The 16227-nt window shown below is 38.1% G+C and overlaps 1 protein-coding gene across 1 annotated transcript in view; it reads right to left on the reverse strand.

Moving 5' to 3' along the window:
- The window catches only part of C7 (complement C7), a gene marked incomplete at both ends in the record, with an annotated part of 64000 nt that extends 48113 nt beyond the window's left edge, over positions 1-15887 (reverse strand). Inside the window, 6 exon segments of the mRNA XM_079701615.1 lie at positions 2658-2733; positions 4872-4927; positions 10649-10744; positions 10748-10786; positions 14895-15037; positions 15797-15887. Of these exon segments, the coding sequence (XP_079557741.1) occupies positions 2658-2733; positions 4872-4927; positions 10649-10744; positions 10748-10786; positions 14895-15037; positions 15797-15887 (501 nt within the window).
- Between the last annotated feature and the right edge of the window lie 340 nt (positions 15888-16227).

The following is a 16227-nucleotide window of genomic DNA, read 5'->3' on the forward strand; positions in this document are numbered from 1 at the left end:
AACACAAAATGACTAATTTTTTGCCAAAGCAATGTACCAAGAGCTAATTAGAAAAGGTGAAGTGAATTTTGCTGGAGAAAGAGTAAGCATATTGGGAAGGTAAGTTAAGATGAACAGGAGTAAGGGAAACCTTTAGAAAAGTGGTGGTAATTAATTTGAGCTGAACCATAAGCCTTCTTCAGGAAGGCAAGGTGAGGCAAAACAACCCAGAGAGACATACATGCTAACATAGAAGTCAAATTTACAAAACAGAAGCCTAAGTGGTCCACAGGTGAAGGTACATCTACAATGATACTTTACTGGACAACCAAAATTACTGACCTCTAAAATGGGAAAGATGTCAAAGGCCTATCTTAGGGAGGGGTGGGGTAGGACGGGGTAGAAAAAAATTTGAGGAAATCTCTAAGGCAAATGAGAAAACTAAGTCATCCTAAAATTAATTTACTCAATATGAAGACACGTATCTAATGTTTAAACAAAAAGAAAGATCTGCAAAATCCTTTTCCTCCCCAAAGGCAGCCAAAGGTGTATCTTTTAAGCCTCTTCCTATACTCAACTCTTACCAGTTAATAAAAATGGACAAAATCTGAGATTCCAGAGAATTTAAACCTTGAGCAACAGGGAAGACTATATATACAAACCAAAGTTGAATCTATTCATTCATCCTAAATTGGAACCAAGGGTCACAGATATGTAATTTGAACTCTGAGCAGGTTTGCAACAGCCTGGGGCTTTCACTGTGTCTAAGCAAAGGAGTCATAGAGGAGTATGAGTGAGGAATGGAACTCAGTACAGTTTCTTAGTAAGTTTTTTTTTCTGTATTTAATTGATGAAGACACCTCTTATATGTGGCTTAGTAACATTGTGCTTTTCTGAAGTTCAAAAACATAGATTGCGTTGTCATATAAGTAATGTTTTCCTTCTCCATAGACACCAGGATGACCTTGATGGCTGTCTGCTCTCAGGGTCTCATTCTCACCTGTCAAATTCTGATCTTATGACCCATTTTTCATTTTCACTTGTCTTCTTCTGGATGAAAATTCTGTTTTTATAATCTAAGCATGATAAGCTCCACTCAAAAAAATTACTCATATGAAAAATACCTTCCATCTACCTCTAATGTTCTTTCTTAACTTGTTTTTAAATTATAAAAATGTTTTCTGAAGTTGGTGTTTGTTTGACTTTTGTTTTGTTATGCATGTACTTGTTTGCCTGTAATCAGAGTTGTCATCTAATATTATATTTGCCAGAAACCAAATCCTAGTTACTTGTGTAACTCGTTTTGTAAATACCCCTCATGTAGATACTAAATAAATGCTGGAAAATGAGGATAATGATGATTCTTCAAAACACAAGTTATCTTCTATAATATGGTTCTGTTATTTTAATAATTTTAAAATGATTTTAAATGCACATTTTTATCTAAACTGAACTACCTTTAAAATATTTTACAAATATCAAATCATGTTGTACACCTGAAACTAATGTTATATGTCAATTGTATCTCAATACAAAAAATATATATATTTAGCCATTCAAATGTTCAGAACCTTTGAAACCAACATTGTATTTCTGGAATTTATCCTAAGATGATTATCAGAAAAAAGACATATCTATGTGCAAAAATGTTCACTAAAGTTTTATTCGTAATAACAAAATATATAAATAACCTAAATCTCAAACAATAGGAAGTGGATACATAAGATTGGTATATACATATAATGGAACATAATTCAGCTGTTAAAATTCATGCTGATAGAATAATGTTAAGTTAAAATAGAATACAAAGTAATGATCAAATAATCCTATTTTTAAAATCATAAGCACATAGAAAGAAAATAGAGGAAACACCCAAATGCCAGTCAATGGAACTCTAATTAAATTTTTTAAATGTACATTCATACAATAAAATGCTATGTAGCTATTCAAAAAGAATAAAGCAGATCTGGGCTTACATGGAATAAAAAAGCAAAGAAAAGAAATTGAAAGAATAAATACTAAAATGCTGACATATCGGTTTCTTCTAAATGGTAGAATTATAAGTAGTGTTTTCTTTATTTAATAGAAATAAACCATTTTATTTCATTTATAAAACAATAAATCATTTTCTCCAATGATTAATTTATAATAAGGAAAAAAACCAGACATTTTTAGAAGTACTCTATAATCTCCCAGTCAAGTCTGGTTTTTTATTTATATTACTTTTGTATTAAACTTTAAAAATGTTTGACTTTCCATGGTCATTCACTATTAGTTAGATAAAACAAAGCAGCCATTTTGCTACTCTTTAGTGTTTGTTTCAAATGAAAAGAAAAGTTGAATCCAGTAAATATGAAATTTTGAATTACCTACTAACTTCATTTCATGCTATTCTTATTTCTCTGATAGTGAAAGAGTTAGTGAGTTGCTTTTAGTGTCTCTCCTATGTATATTTCTAGGCTCAAATGTAAGATTTAGAAAAGTCCTGCAAGAAAAATGAGAATGCAGAAATATTTTATTACAATATTAAGTATGAAATAAATCATACTTTTTCCCTTCAAAATTACTAATTACATTTTCAAAAAATAAAACAACATTCAAAAGTTAATGCCATTGTGTCCACACCTAAGCTATTTCTACATATAAATAGTAAATACAAAGTTTTCACATAGTCCTACCTGAGTCTTGGTACAACCATTGCATTCTGACCAAGGGGCATAGGAAGCCCACTGGCAATTGACTGGCGAGGAGGCACTGTCATAGTGTCAAATTGTCCATCATAAAGCCGACAGAAAGGTAGGAGAGAAGACAAAAAATTGGCAAGAATAGTCAAAAATTGCTTCACAATTTTTTTCCTAAGAGGCACCAAGAGGATCCCAAAATATATAAAAAATATATGTGGGAAGGACTCACTTTTTCAGAGATTTATTAAATATAATTTATGAAATATCTAGAATGTACCAGGCACTGTTTAGACACTAGAGCTATAAACATAAAAGAGATAGGATACTGACAATTGGTAGAGGGGAGGATGAAGACACAGGTGTGTAAACAAATAATCATAACACAATAATATAATCATGATCCTTTATACAGTATAGCTAATGAGATAGATTTCCTAACAGAAATGTGTACAGTATAATGTGTTGTGGAAATACACATAAGAGAGTGTCCAAAGTTGGGAGGCTAAGTGAGAACATATAGAAGGAAGGTATTATGGCCTTTGATGGGATTTTGGATGATGAATTGAAGAGCTATACAGAAATTTAACTGAGAGACAACAAGCTCTAAAACGACCGTATGAGAAGTAGGAAACCAAAATCTGGCAAAGGCTAAATGGACGAGAATTTAGTTTTACGTGCTCCCCGTTTATTTACGTCACTTCTCAAGCACACACCCAAGTACAGTGGGGTCAAGTTGAGCTCAAAGGATTCCACCCAAATAAAATATACGTGGAAAATGGCAAGTTGACTCTCTTACAATGCTTAACTCTGGCTGTGTCCAAGAGGTCATGTTGCTTAGTCCAAAGAGATTAAGGAAGCCTTACCTAAAACCACACTTTGCAAGGCATAGAGGAACCAGGACTCCTGCTTTCTGGACTTTGAGTACATTCCTAATCTGGGAGACATCTCAGGTCAAGGTGATTCCTGCTTAGTTAAGCATAGCACTGCCAGGTGCTGCAGATAAGGAGTCCCGTTTGTGGCTCAGGTGCCCTTATGGGGCTAATCTTGCTAACCTGTAGTCTTTTTTTTTTTTTTTTTTTTTTTTTTTGGGGGTAGGAGTTTATTAATTAATTTATTTATTTATTTTTGCTGTGTTGGGTCTTCATTTCTGTGCGAGGGCTTTCTCTAGTTGCGGCAAGCGGGGGCCACTCTTCATCACGGTGCGCGGGCCTCTCACTATCGCGGCCTCTCTTGTTGCGGAGCACAGGCTCCAGACGCGCAGGCTCAGTAGCTGTGGCTCACGGGCCCAGTTGTTCCGCGGCATGTGGGATCTTCCCAGACCAGGGCTCGAACCCGTGTCTCCTGCATTAGCAGGCAGATTCTCAACCACTGCGCCATCAGGGAAGCCCCTAACCTGTAGTCTTGATATGGCATCAATGATCCAAATACCTTAGTGTTTTTGACCTTTAAACAATCTGAACTTAATGCTATGTGTCTATTTTGTCTCCCAGAGACAGGCAGAGGTCTTCCCCAAACACCGAGGCTTAGGAAGGGAAGCTCGCTTGGCCTCACCTCCTCTGTGCACCTGTCCAGTCCCCTCACAGAGCCCTTATCACACCTGCATTGAAATCAACTCTTTCAAGATCTCAATCACCCCCTCTACTCTCAGTACCTTCTGGCTCCTCTGTGTCCCAGTCACTGGCACAACTCCAGACACATGTTCTGACAGTTCAATGAGGTAAGCCTACCTGGTCCCCTCCCATCAGACAGTGAAAGCAAAGCAAGGCCGTGAGTAAATGATGCTGGCTTTTTTCCAGGTCTCAAGAGCAGATAAACCTATTTTCTTAAAAAAACTCTCAACTTTTAAAATCCCAAAGACTATTTTGCAAAGATTACATTTAAAAATCAAATTCTGCTCTAAGATGTGTAAGTCAGCTGCCATTCCCTGAATTGCAGGTAAAACCATGGTACTGGGAGAAGCAGGAAACCTTGAGGTGTTTTTAGTCTTCAGGTTTCTTCCTTACAGGGAATAAAATAAAGTAAAATAAGAATAAGAATAAAACACGCTTTCTCTATAATTGCCTTTTCTAAAAAAGGGAAAGAAAAAAAGTGTTGAAGGGTTAAACATGCTCAGGCTACAATGTAAAAATCAGACCATACTTAAGAATTTCCTTAAAATAAAAGAAATAATTGTTAATGATTTCCACACACAATCCAAAAAATTCTCACCTTGAAAAAACTTGGAACTCTCCTATAAATCCCACCAAGAAGAATAAACTTATTGCCTAGGAGGGGGAAAAAAAAACAATAAAGCAATATTTTAGTTAGCATTGCTTTAATGAGTCAAAAGTGAATAGATCTGTACAAGTCAAGATTTGTGAGTTGGGAATAGAAAGAGTGAAAGAACCATGGAGAAGCCTTGACTTAAAACTTAAAAGCTTAACTTTTAAGTTTTCATTTTAAATAAAAATTTAATACAATTATTTTATTTATTTATTTATTTTGTGGCCACATTGGTTCTTTTATTGCTGCACATGGGCTTTCTCTAGTTGTGGAGAGCAGGGGCTACTCTTCATTGCGGTGTGTGGACTTCTCATTGTGGTGGCTGCGGAGCATGGGCTCTAGGCACGCGGGCTTCAGTAGTTGTGGCGCACGGGCTTAGTTGCTCCGAGGCATGTGGGATCTTCCCAGGCCAGGGCTCGAACCTGTGTCCCCTGCATTGGCAGGCAGATTTTCAACTACTGCACCACCAGGGAAATCTCTAATACATTTCTCTTGAGTTCACCTCCCATTATACATTTCTGGAAAGACAACTAGGGGCTAGGTGATGTCATTGACAAATAACTTGAAAAGACTCCCCAGAGTTAAATGTTCACAAACATTTCTTTAGGGTCCCATCATCTTTTAATTCCTTACTCCACTCTCCTCTCTAACTTTGGTACCCATGAGGGCACCAGAGAAGAGAAAGTCTGGAAAGAAGAACAGTTCCATGGGCTGAGAAGCTAAAAGAGAAATAGCTTCCTAAATGGAAAAATCAAAAGTGGAGGTACATTCCTAGCCAGAGGTGCCGTGATACTCATCACAATCCTTAGTTCTTCAGGTGGTTCCTTCAGTCTTTAAAACACCACAGAGGCCTTTTATAATCACATTCATGTGATAGCAGCAGCCTAAATATTGAGCATCTGACAGGTTATGAAATTGTATGTAAAATGTGATTACATTTTGTTTGAAAATCAAATGTGTATTGAAAACAAATCTACAAAGAAATATAACAAAGAATAGTTCATTTCCGGTTGTGAAATCATAGGTGACTTTTATTATTTTATTTTCATTTCTATGTATTTTCCTACTTTGACAACTCAAGGTGAAAGGAAATGCAATTCAAATCTGTACTGGAGACTCTTTAAAAATATCAAACACATTCAAGTCATAGCCCAACAAAAAAGTCCTTAAATCATCTTACCTCACATTTTACCAGGCCAATGTTCTTTCTCTTCTCTTGATCTCCCCAAACCTCTTTTCTCTCAGGGTAGCTGTGGAATGGCTTCCCAACATTTTTTCCAGACCCTTCTACTCACCTTCCTAGATCACCCATCCTCTTATTAGGTATCTTTTTTTCAGTTGTAAAATCCTAGTTGCCTACTTCTGCCTTTTACAGCCTTACAGATTTTTTAGCCTATAATCTGATTAACATAACCAAAAGGGCAGAGGGGTACCAACAGCTGTGGGCACCCTGGAAACCTGAACAATGGTGGGAGAGGCTATGGATACTTTTCTGATTTTTCAACAAACTCGTGAAGCACATAATGGAAAGTAACACCTTTTAAACGTTGGGGTGTTTTTTTTTTAAATTATAAACTGCAGTGGGTTGTTTCTTTTCAACAATATGTCTTTTTTTGTACTATGTCAACTCATTTTTCCTGCCCTTGGGCCAGCCTATCTCATAGCTTTTTTGTTTGTTTGTTTGTTTGTTTTTTCTTTTCTTTTCTTTTCTTTTCTTTTTTTCCATTTCTCATAGCTTTTTTAGTCACTCCCAGGCATTCTGGAACAATCTAACAGTCAAATTTCAATGTATCATCCAATTTTAAATGTCTATCCTACTCCCAGGTCCTGTGGAAGGGGTGGGGTCCACTTCAAAATTCCTCTGCTTTATTCTCCTTCTTCTCTTCCCCACCTCCCCAGGGTGCCTGTCTTCTCCAGAGTCAGCGCAGCACGAGTGAGAGGGGCAAGAGCCAAAAGGATCTTGCCTGCCCGATGCAGCTGGAGTCTAGTGATGGTAAATCAGGGTGTGTTGGATGTTTGAATGCCAATTCTTTATCTCTCATGGTGTTTTTGTCATTCTTTGGATATCCCTCCTTTGGGAATCTACAACCACTGTTCTCTGGCACAAATGATTCGTCTCTTTGTTCAGCTCTCTTGAGTCTCACCAGTGCCTGCTTCCTGATGCTGTCTGCTGGGGTTGCTTCATCCTGCAGGCGCCTCCCAGGCAGAGTCCCTGACAACCCAAGTCTGGCCCCTTTCTAAAGGTCCACATCTGGTCCATGGGATACCTGCACACATCCTTGCCCTGTCAAATTCTGGATGTCAGGATGTAACCAATACTGCTGTGTTGACTTACTTGCTAACCACAGGGCAGTGAACCAGCCTATGCCTTTAGATTTTCTCAAATGTGAGTAGGGTATCATTCCCTATACACCCTCATGCTCCAAGGGACAGAATATTGCATACTTTTGAGGATGGAGATGGCCAAAGGGTCACCAAACAAATTTAGAGCTACTCTTTTGGTATTTCAGTAATACTGCATTGAATGTACAATAACTCACTTTAAAATGTGAGGGTACTGAACACCTAATTATTATTGGCCTTTGACTCTCAGGCAAAACAGACATCATGAAAAAATCCATTTTAACATTCTATTACATATTTTTTAAATGTCAACGAAGTTTTAAGGGATATACTTTTTCATCAGAAAAGATAACTTTGCCACCATCTTCCTTGTATACATATTATAACCCATGAAGATCTGCTTATCACAAGTTCATGAGTTATACAAGCTGAATCTCTTAACCAAAAGAATGTCTTGAAAATTTGCTAGCTGAGTACTTGAAAATGAAGCAGTTATCATTCCTTGCCTTTGGAAAGAGTATCTCATCAAATGGACAAGATAGAACAATTACAAATTAATAAACAAATTAATGACAGACATAGACATACATCTGAATTAACTCTATAAAAGAATTGCTTGGTTGAAAAGATATCGTATCTTTGCAGTGTGTAATGTAGCTAAGCTGGGACTACATTTCCCAGAATTCTCTTCTCTTCTTTCTTATGACTGAATGAGCATTAGCTCTACCTCCTTCCTCTAAAGTGTTCCAGCTACAACCATTGTCTCTATGCTTCTAATTTCTCCATATCTGGTCTTTTACATTTGTCTGTTGAATCATGAGCCCATTTGAGGTAAAAAAAAATAAAATATTAATTTCTGTAGCATATACTGGGTTCCAAATATCCAAATTCCAAGAGAAAAAAGTATGAAAAAATCAAATCTAATTTCTTAGCATGTCCTAATATCTTGATCAATAAATTTAGAACATAGGGCACCAAACAGATGAAGAAGAAGGTAGATTTTAAAATCAATTTACTTACATCTTTATCAGAAATAGACATCAATTTGCAACACTTCTAGCGATAAAGAAATGCAAAAGGGCACAATAATATGATATGAGTACTTTGTAGCCATTAGAAGCACATTATAGATTGAACAATGACAGGAGAACATGCTTATGATATAGTGATTAAAAAGATTCAGATCTAGATTGATAGCAATTTCATAAAATATATTTTGTACATGCTCATATAAAAGTCTGAAAAGAAAGATTAAAATGTTAATAGTGGTTATCTCTGAGTGGAGAAATAATTGATATTATCTTTTCTTTGAACTTATTTTTGCCAAGATGGTAGTATTATAATATGGAAAAAGACATGTTTTTAAAGGCACAAACACCATCACAGTATAATTGACAGAAGACAGCTGATAACATCAGATCAGCTCTGGGTGTGGCGAGGAAGCAGAAAAGCCCTCATCTGAGACATCACTGTGCCTGACCACATCCCAGCACCATGTGAATCATGCTTTAAGTTTACAAACCCCAGGTTCATCTCAGTCCACGGAAGAGAAAGTGAAGGTCTGGACCACAGCCAGCTCAGAGGGAAACACTTTTTGCTCTAAAGTCTTGAAACACTTCAGACCCAGTTATCTCCTATCCAAGGGATACAAAGAGAATGAAAAGAATTCTGGGACCACCTCTCTGAATTTAGTTCACATGAATGGTGGGGGCGGGGGGGCGGGGGGCACGGGGGAGAAAAAAGAATACTCCCTCTTAAAAGGCCAGACCTGAAAACCATTTCTCATGGTGTCTTCATAGCCTAAGTTTACCTTCTGTGAAATGTATCACAAAAGCATACCCTTCAGATTTACTGTAAAAATATGAATCTCTACTTTCAAATATAGGTGAGAACACTGCATGCAACTCACAAAGAAATCATTTCTTTATTTGTTGATATTTTATCAACCAACTGAAAGATAAAAGTAAATATGTTACCCCAGCAGAAAAATGTCATAATAATCAATGATCCCTCTTTAAGCACAAAACAATTATTAAGATGTCTCATCATAAAATAAGTAAGGAGGGCTTCCCTGGTGGCACGGTGGTTGGGAGTCCGCCTGCCGATGCAGGGGATACGGGTTCGTGCCCCGGTCCGGGAGGATCACGCATGCCGCGGAGCGGCTGGGCCCGTGAGCCATGGCCGCTGAGCCTCCGCGTCCGGAGCCTGTGCTCCGCAGCGGGAGGGGCCACAGCGGTGAGAGGCCCGCGTACCGCAAAGAAAAAAAATAAAATAAAATAAAATAAAGTAAGTAAGGAAATTGGTTTATGGTTAATACAAATATTAGGAGAAAGTATACTAGCTAGATGACTCTAGGAAATGCATCCTATTCTTTTTGAGCTAACGAGCATTTAAATTTTTTAAATAAAAATACAAGACAGAGTGATAGAGATTAGATTATATCACAATTCTAACTTTGTATGGTTACTTGACATTCTAGCATCATAACATTAAACAAATTAATTTTATGATTTGTGTGTAATTTTCAATAACTTAATTAAATGTAATTTCACCCATGAGTTACTCAAGACACACCTCTCACTCCACCTCCAAAGGCCCTGGAAAGTGAGAGTAGATTCAGTATTGCAAATCGGTGGCATAGTGATGACAAAAGCAATCTAGCAGCTGACAGGGCTGAGAAATTATTGTTCCAGCATTATAATGTAAATTTTTTAAAGTTTAAATACAAACCTCTGCAATACTAAAATTGTACTAGCAGGTTCAACTTATTTTTGCATCAGAATTCTAGTCTATGATAGTGATTTCTGTCTTCAGTCCTGCATTTCTTTTTCCTTAACATTTGGCCATTTTCCATTAGACCAATATGTGTTTTTGGTAAACCTTTAGTTTCATTCCATTTATCTGTATCTTCTACTCTCACAAGCCTTATCTTCTCATCCAGATTCCAAACTCTAAAGTTGCAAGTCTCCAAATTCACTTTTCTATAAAGCTCTTAGATAAGTCAGATCACGGGGGTTCATTGCGTGACTCCAAATCAAACAAACAAAATCCGTGGGAGGGAATTTTTCCCTAAGGAATAACAATTATATTATTGTATTTTATTTCTTAATGGCTTTCTTGGGACTTTCATAAACATTGTCTCCAATCTCTGATTCCCAGACCTCTAAACCAATAAATTAACTGCAAGAAAGGAAAAACAAATTCACTTTGGCTGAATTGTTAACTATATTTAATTAAGGATTTTTTTAAAGTCACCCTCGGAGATTTCTCTTTCCTATTTTCCCATGTATTCTTTTTTTTTTTTTTTTTTTAGTTACTTAAGTTAAGCCTTACTCCCTTTTGAGTTAGCTTCGTTCACAAAAATAATGAAGTTATCTTACCTTCATGTTTGGGAAAACATTCAGGGCAGAAGACAGAAGGAAAATTTCCTCCTCCAGTGCCCAGTGAATTTTCAACAGGAGGAAGAGCCCAGCAGTCTACTCCCCGACTGTCTCTCCCTGCTGGGGATTCACTTGGCACTCATATATAGAGCAAATGGTTCCAAGACTTAGCTGTGACCCCAACCAGGTTCTCTGGGGACACGGAGAGCCTGCCCTGTACTTAGTCTGTGTCTTGAAACCAGATGCATCTTATCAATTGACCCAGGCCTTAGCTACAGTCAGCTGGGACTGTTTGGAAGTGTAGTTCTGAGAAAACATCTGTAAATCAAGAAAAGCAACAAATGTTCTCACTTCAGTGTTTAAGTGATTTTCAACCAAAGGAGACTCTGTGTAAGGCAAGGGATAAGCCTCCTTCCTGTTTCAATCTACCACGCTAAGCAGATGTTTTCATGATTCTCTAAAAGGGTGTTATACAGCAGACTTTGAGATTAAACACTTTGTGGAAGAAAAAATTTAAATGCAATTCTGTCACTCAAAATGTAAGTGGAACATTCTGGAGTGGAATCCCCCCAAAATATATATATCCTAACACAATATAATGCACATCCCTCATACTTGACTTTCAATGATCAAATGATCATTGAATGATCAAAAAGAGCATCTTTTTTTGCAAACATATTTAAAGGCATCACTAATTTCCCCAAGAACAGCCCTTAATCCTATGATATTCAGATCACTCTGTTGGAAAGTTCTTGTCACAGTCATCAACCATGTCTATGTTCTCTTCTTCAGTTGCCTTGTCTTATTCTGCCAGATCTTCACTTTCCATGGCTTTGCATTGATTCTAGCATTTCTCCAACATCACTTTCATAGATTTCACAAAAGGCTGCATTTTTGCAAGGTTTCAGATTTTCTATTAAAGTTGAGCTACAGTTTTTTTTTTTTGTTTTGTTTTTGTTTTGTTTTGTTTTTGTTTTTTTGTGAGCTACAGTTTTATTTGCATGGTTTGGCCAAATATTCTGAAACTTGCTGTTAGGGCATTATGGGTAGGAGTGACATAAGTGTGAAGGAGGAAAGGAAATTTGAACTGAGAGTAATTTTATAACTAAACATTCCATTCGTGAATATTTTCCAGTTTTAATATTTTTTCTTTTTATATCCAAAAAATTTGAATAATAAAGAACGACCCCTACCTCCGTTTATAAATTAATGGTGGTCTTCCAGAGGAAATACTTCCACATCTTTTGTTCAAAGTGTTAGTGCTTTGTGTGGGAAAAAAATTTGCCACAGAGAAGATGATGTCTGATTCCTCAAAGAGTTCTTTTTTTTAATTCAACTCCAGTTGCATGAATTCCAGATGTCATGGACTCTCCTTAAGCACTCAATGTACAATTCCACATTCAGTGGCTGTCTTAGTTTGGGTTCCCCCAGAAGCAGATCTGAGACAAGAATTCAATTGCAAGTAGTTTTTGTTTGTTTTTTTTTTAGTTTTTTTGGTTTGGGGTTTCTTGTGTTTTGGGGGTTGTTTTGTGAAGTGAAGTGATCCTAGAAAGCACTGCTGAGGGATAAGAAAGTGAGACTGGGAAGGAAAGGAAGTCAATACAAGGTACTTTAACATGCAAGATACTGAGGCAATTATAGCTCAGTCCCAATGAGGAAATCTGGGAGACACTGAAGAGCACGTCTCAGAGTTATTCCAACGAGGGGGTAAGGCTATATTTACCAACACCCTGTTTATCATTGGTTAAGCGTGGCTTCTGGACTCATCAACTCTCTGACACTTCCAGCTTGAACTGGGGATAGGTTGAGAACACATCTGTACCCAGGAAAGAAAGAAAAAAAAGACTTCCAGTAGAAAGTTGCAGGTATTTTCAGTATTTGCAAGATATAAGCAGGACACCACCAGCACCTGCCACAGTAGTTTTTCATGCATGCATTCATGCATGCGCTCATTAATTTGTTCATTCTAAATTCAACAAATATTTACAAAGGTTGCATAACATGTTAGGCTGGGGCTTTGACAGATGGGAGGCTTGAGCAACATCCTTCTTTATTTTCATCGTTTACATTCTGTAAAGATCATAGTAGCCCATTTATAGAGTTTCCTTAGTCTAGAGGATGAGTCACACACATACAGATGTATCTGCGATAATTTAGAACTTGCATTGTTTGGCTTCCAGAGATTGTATGCCAGAAATTAAATCTAAAAAGTTTACAAAAACTTCCTTTCACCAAGTGCTTTGCACTTGCCCCTCTCCACAGCTTTGCTCTCATATGAACAGTTTTTTCTTTCTGGAATTTCAATGGAGGAGCCATTGGAACAAAGGTTTCAAATATAGGTGGGAGCCACACTGTGGGAAATTTGACTGCTGGAAAAAGTTGTGTAGACTTTATTCAAAGGACAATGGGAATTCGCTCACTGGAAGTTTTAAGGAAAGAATCAAAGTGATGTTTTAGGATGATTTAAACACTGGTATCGTGCAGGCTACATGGAAAGGACAAGGAGGGGAAACAGGAAGTGTGATTTGGAATTTATTTCAGTAATCAGACAAGGGGCAATCAAGGCCTCATTTGAGAAGAGAAAGACGATGGACCAGAGGATTCACCAGACTTAGTGATTAAACATAATCACATATCAGATTGACTGAGAAAATTGGAAGAATTTAAGAACAAATTAATGAAGGGGGGAAATAAGAAGTTGATGAGAAAGAGGTAGTTTTAGAAAAGGGACATTTTTATTTTCAAGAAAATATCTAACACATAACTGGAAATGTAGATCTCTTTGGGACAAAATATCTTGGCATGAGGGAGAGAGGTTACAGAAGAAGGAAAACCAAAACAATTCATTGTCAAGCCAATTGAGGGGAATTTCAAGGAACGGCCAGTCAACAAAGACAAGTGCCACATGGAGGTCAAAGATAAGTATTAAGGGAAGCCCACACCACACAGCAATTAAAACATTGTGGATAAACTGAAGGCAAAGTTTCCCCACAGATTTTCCACTCTAGTCCTACAAGACAATTCAGGAAGAGATAATTAATTTCGTGGTTGAATGAGTGTAACAAGCTGTGTATGTTATAGAGCAGGTTTTCTCAATCTCTGCATTGCTGACCTTTTGGGCTTGATCATTCTTTGTTGGTGGAGTGGTGGGAGGGTTGGGGGGGTGTGGGGGGAGGGTGGGGAGCTGTTCTGTGCGTAGACGGTCAGCAGCATCACTGGTGTCTACCAATTCGATGGCTATAACACCCTTCCCCGGTCATGACAATCAAAAATGTCTCCAGACAATGTCAAATGTCCCCTGGAGGCAAAATCACCACCCTCCACTGAGAACCACTGTTAGAGTATCTACCCCCAGCAAATGCCCAGCCTTATATTCACAAAACGCAATGTACAGGGTAATGTCAATTAAATGTTATGAAAGTTCTACAGCAAGCAAAACTTTTTCAAACCAGAATTTCCCAAATTCATGTGACCACAGAACTTGTATTTTTTTTTTCTTTCCTTTTTTTTTAAATAATTTTTTATTTTTGTCTGCGTTGGGTCTTTGTTGCTGCGCACAGGCTTTCTCTAGTTGCGGGGAGGGGGGCCTACTCTTAGCTGCGGTGCACGGGCTTCTCATTGCAGCGGCTTCTCTTGTTGCAGAGCATGGGCTCTAGGTGCACGGGTTTCAGTAGTTGTGACACGTGGGCTCAGTAGTTGTGGCACGTAGGCTCAGTAGTTGTGGCTCACGGGCTCTAGAGCACAGGCTCAGTAGTAGTGGCGCACGGGGTCAGTTGCTCCGTGGCACGTAGGCTCTTCCCAGACCAGGGCTCAAGCCTGTATCCCCTGCATTGGCAGACAGATTCTTAACGACTGTACCACCAGGGAAGTCCCAGAACTTTTATTTTTAACAACCCCCAAAACTGGTACATGTGACAGGCTTTGGCAAATTGTGTCTGAGCCAACACTGAATCAGTAGAAGGGGAAGCAGATTTCGGCCAGACTGCGGAAGAGTCTGCAAGGACCCAGTCCTCTCCCCTTCTCCTGCAGAGACACACTCCCTGTTCCCCACTAGTCCCCACTTCCTGAAGTAGCACTTCAAAAACTGTTACTGTCCCCAGACCCTAATGAAACTATTAGACCACTGATGATATCAAGAAGCTGTTCTGGTCCATCTCGGAGAGATACTAGAAAACATTTTAACAAGTCTATTTCATTTACTAGTTATTTTGTTTTGTTCTGAATTGTTCCAACAGATTCCACTTACTCTGGGGGCATACGAGGAGCTCTGGGGGCTTACGAGGAACACACTCCTTTTTTCTGTTAAGTCTGATAAGGTCAGAATTGAAACCGCCAGAGGCTGGAGTAAAGAAGCAACAGCACCCCCTAGTGGCAAGCATGCTCCAGTCCCTTGAGTTAAACAATAGCGTTAGGCTCTGGAGTTAAACCACTCAGAGGGAATGAGAAACATAGAATCTTCTTAGGCTCCCAGTCAAGGGTTTGTTAAGCTAATAAGTACTCCAGATGGTATCTCTTTTTCCATTAAATTGTCACTGTGTGAATAGTTTGAGAAAGAAAAATGGCAGGCAATGACTTAGCTAAAGGAAGATTGCAGCAAAATAATTATTGTTAATGCTTTATCATTACACCTTTATCATTACACCTAAATACTGTGATTTGTGCATTAATTTTTTTTCTAATAGGACATTTTATTCCAATATTATTTGTATAATTTTTACTTTCCTATTTTTTTCACATCTTTATTGGAGTATAATTGCTTTACAATGGTGTGTTAGTTTCTGCTTTATAACAAAGTGAATCAAGTATACATATACATATGTCCCCATATCTCTTCCCTCTTTAGTCTCCCTCCCTCCCACCCTCCCTATCCCACCCCTCTACGTGGTCACAAAGCACCGAGCTGATCTCCCTGTGCTATGCGGCTGCTTCCCACTAGCTATCTACCTTACGTTTGGTAATGTATATATGTCCATGCCACCCTCTCACTCTGTCACAGCTTACGCTTGTGCATTAAAGTGAGGTCACTAGATGAGTATTCTCTGCTGGCATCAATTCCTTCATAAGAATGTTGTTTTAGGTTTAAATAGATTAAGTAGTATGAACAGGGCTTCACACTTCCCTTTTAGGCAAGATGTCCTTGCCCTTTACAGCACTGGACACATCTTTGCCCTGGTGGTCCTGATGGCTGCAGATGGCAAGGATCAAATGACAATCGGGAGGTGATAAGACATTTTGTCATGATGGTTTTCAATAGTGGCAGGCACTTGCTAGCTTTAGGAGAGGACCCAGATTTGTTTGGGTTTCTAGCTATCATCTGGGTTTTTCAGTTCTTTGCAGTACGTGGCAGGAGCCTGCAAGTCTAAAAAACATTTCATTTGGTTTATATTTGAATGAAGTCAAACAGCTCTGAGAAAGCAGATACGAAATGCAAAGATTTCTGTGGCTCTACAACTGTATTGGGTAAAATCCTGCAGAGGAAGTGTGAATATCAAAGGGCAAGGTCATTTATTTGCTCTTCACTTTAAACTTGTGGTGCCCAAGTAAAAAAAGGTTTTTTTTTTCTCAGACTAAGACTTCAG

Source organism: Hyperoodon ampullatus (assembly GCF_949752795.1).
Source record: "Hyperoodon ampullatus genome assembly, chromosome: 4".
Lineage (NCBI taxonomy): Eukaryota > Metazoa > Chordata > Mammalia > Artiodactyla > Ziphiidae > Hyperoodon > Hyperoodon ampullatus.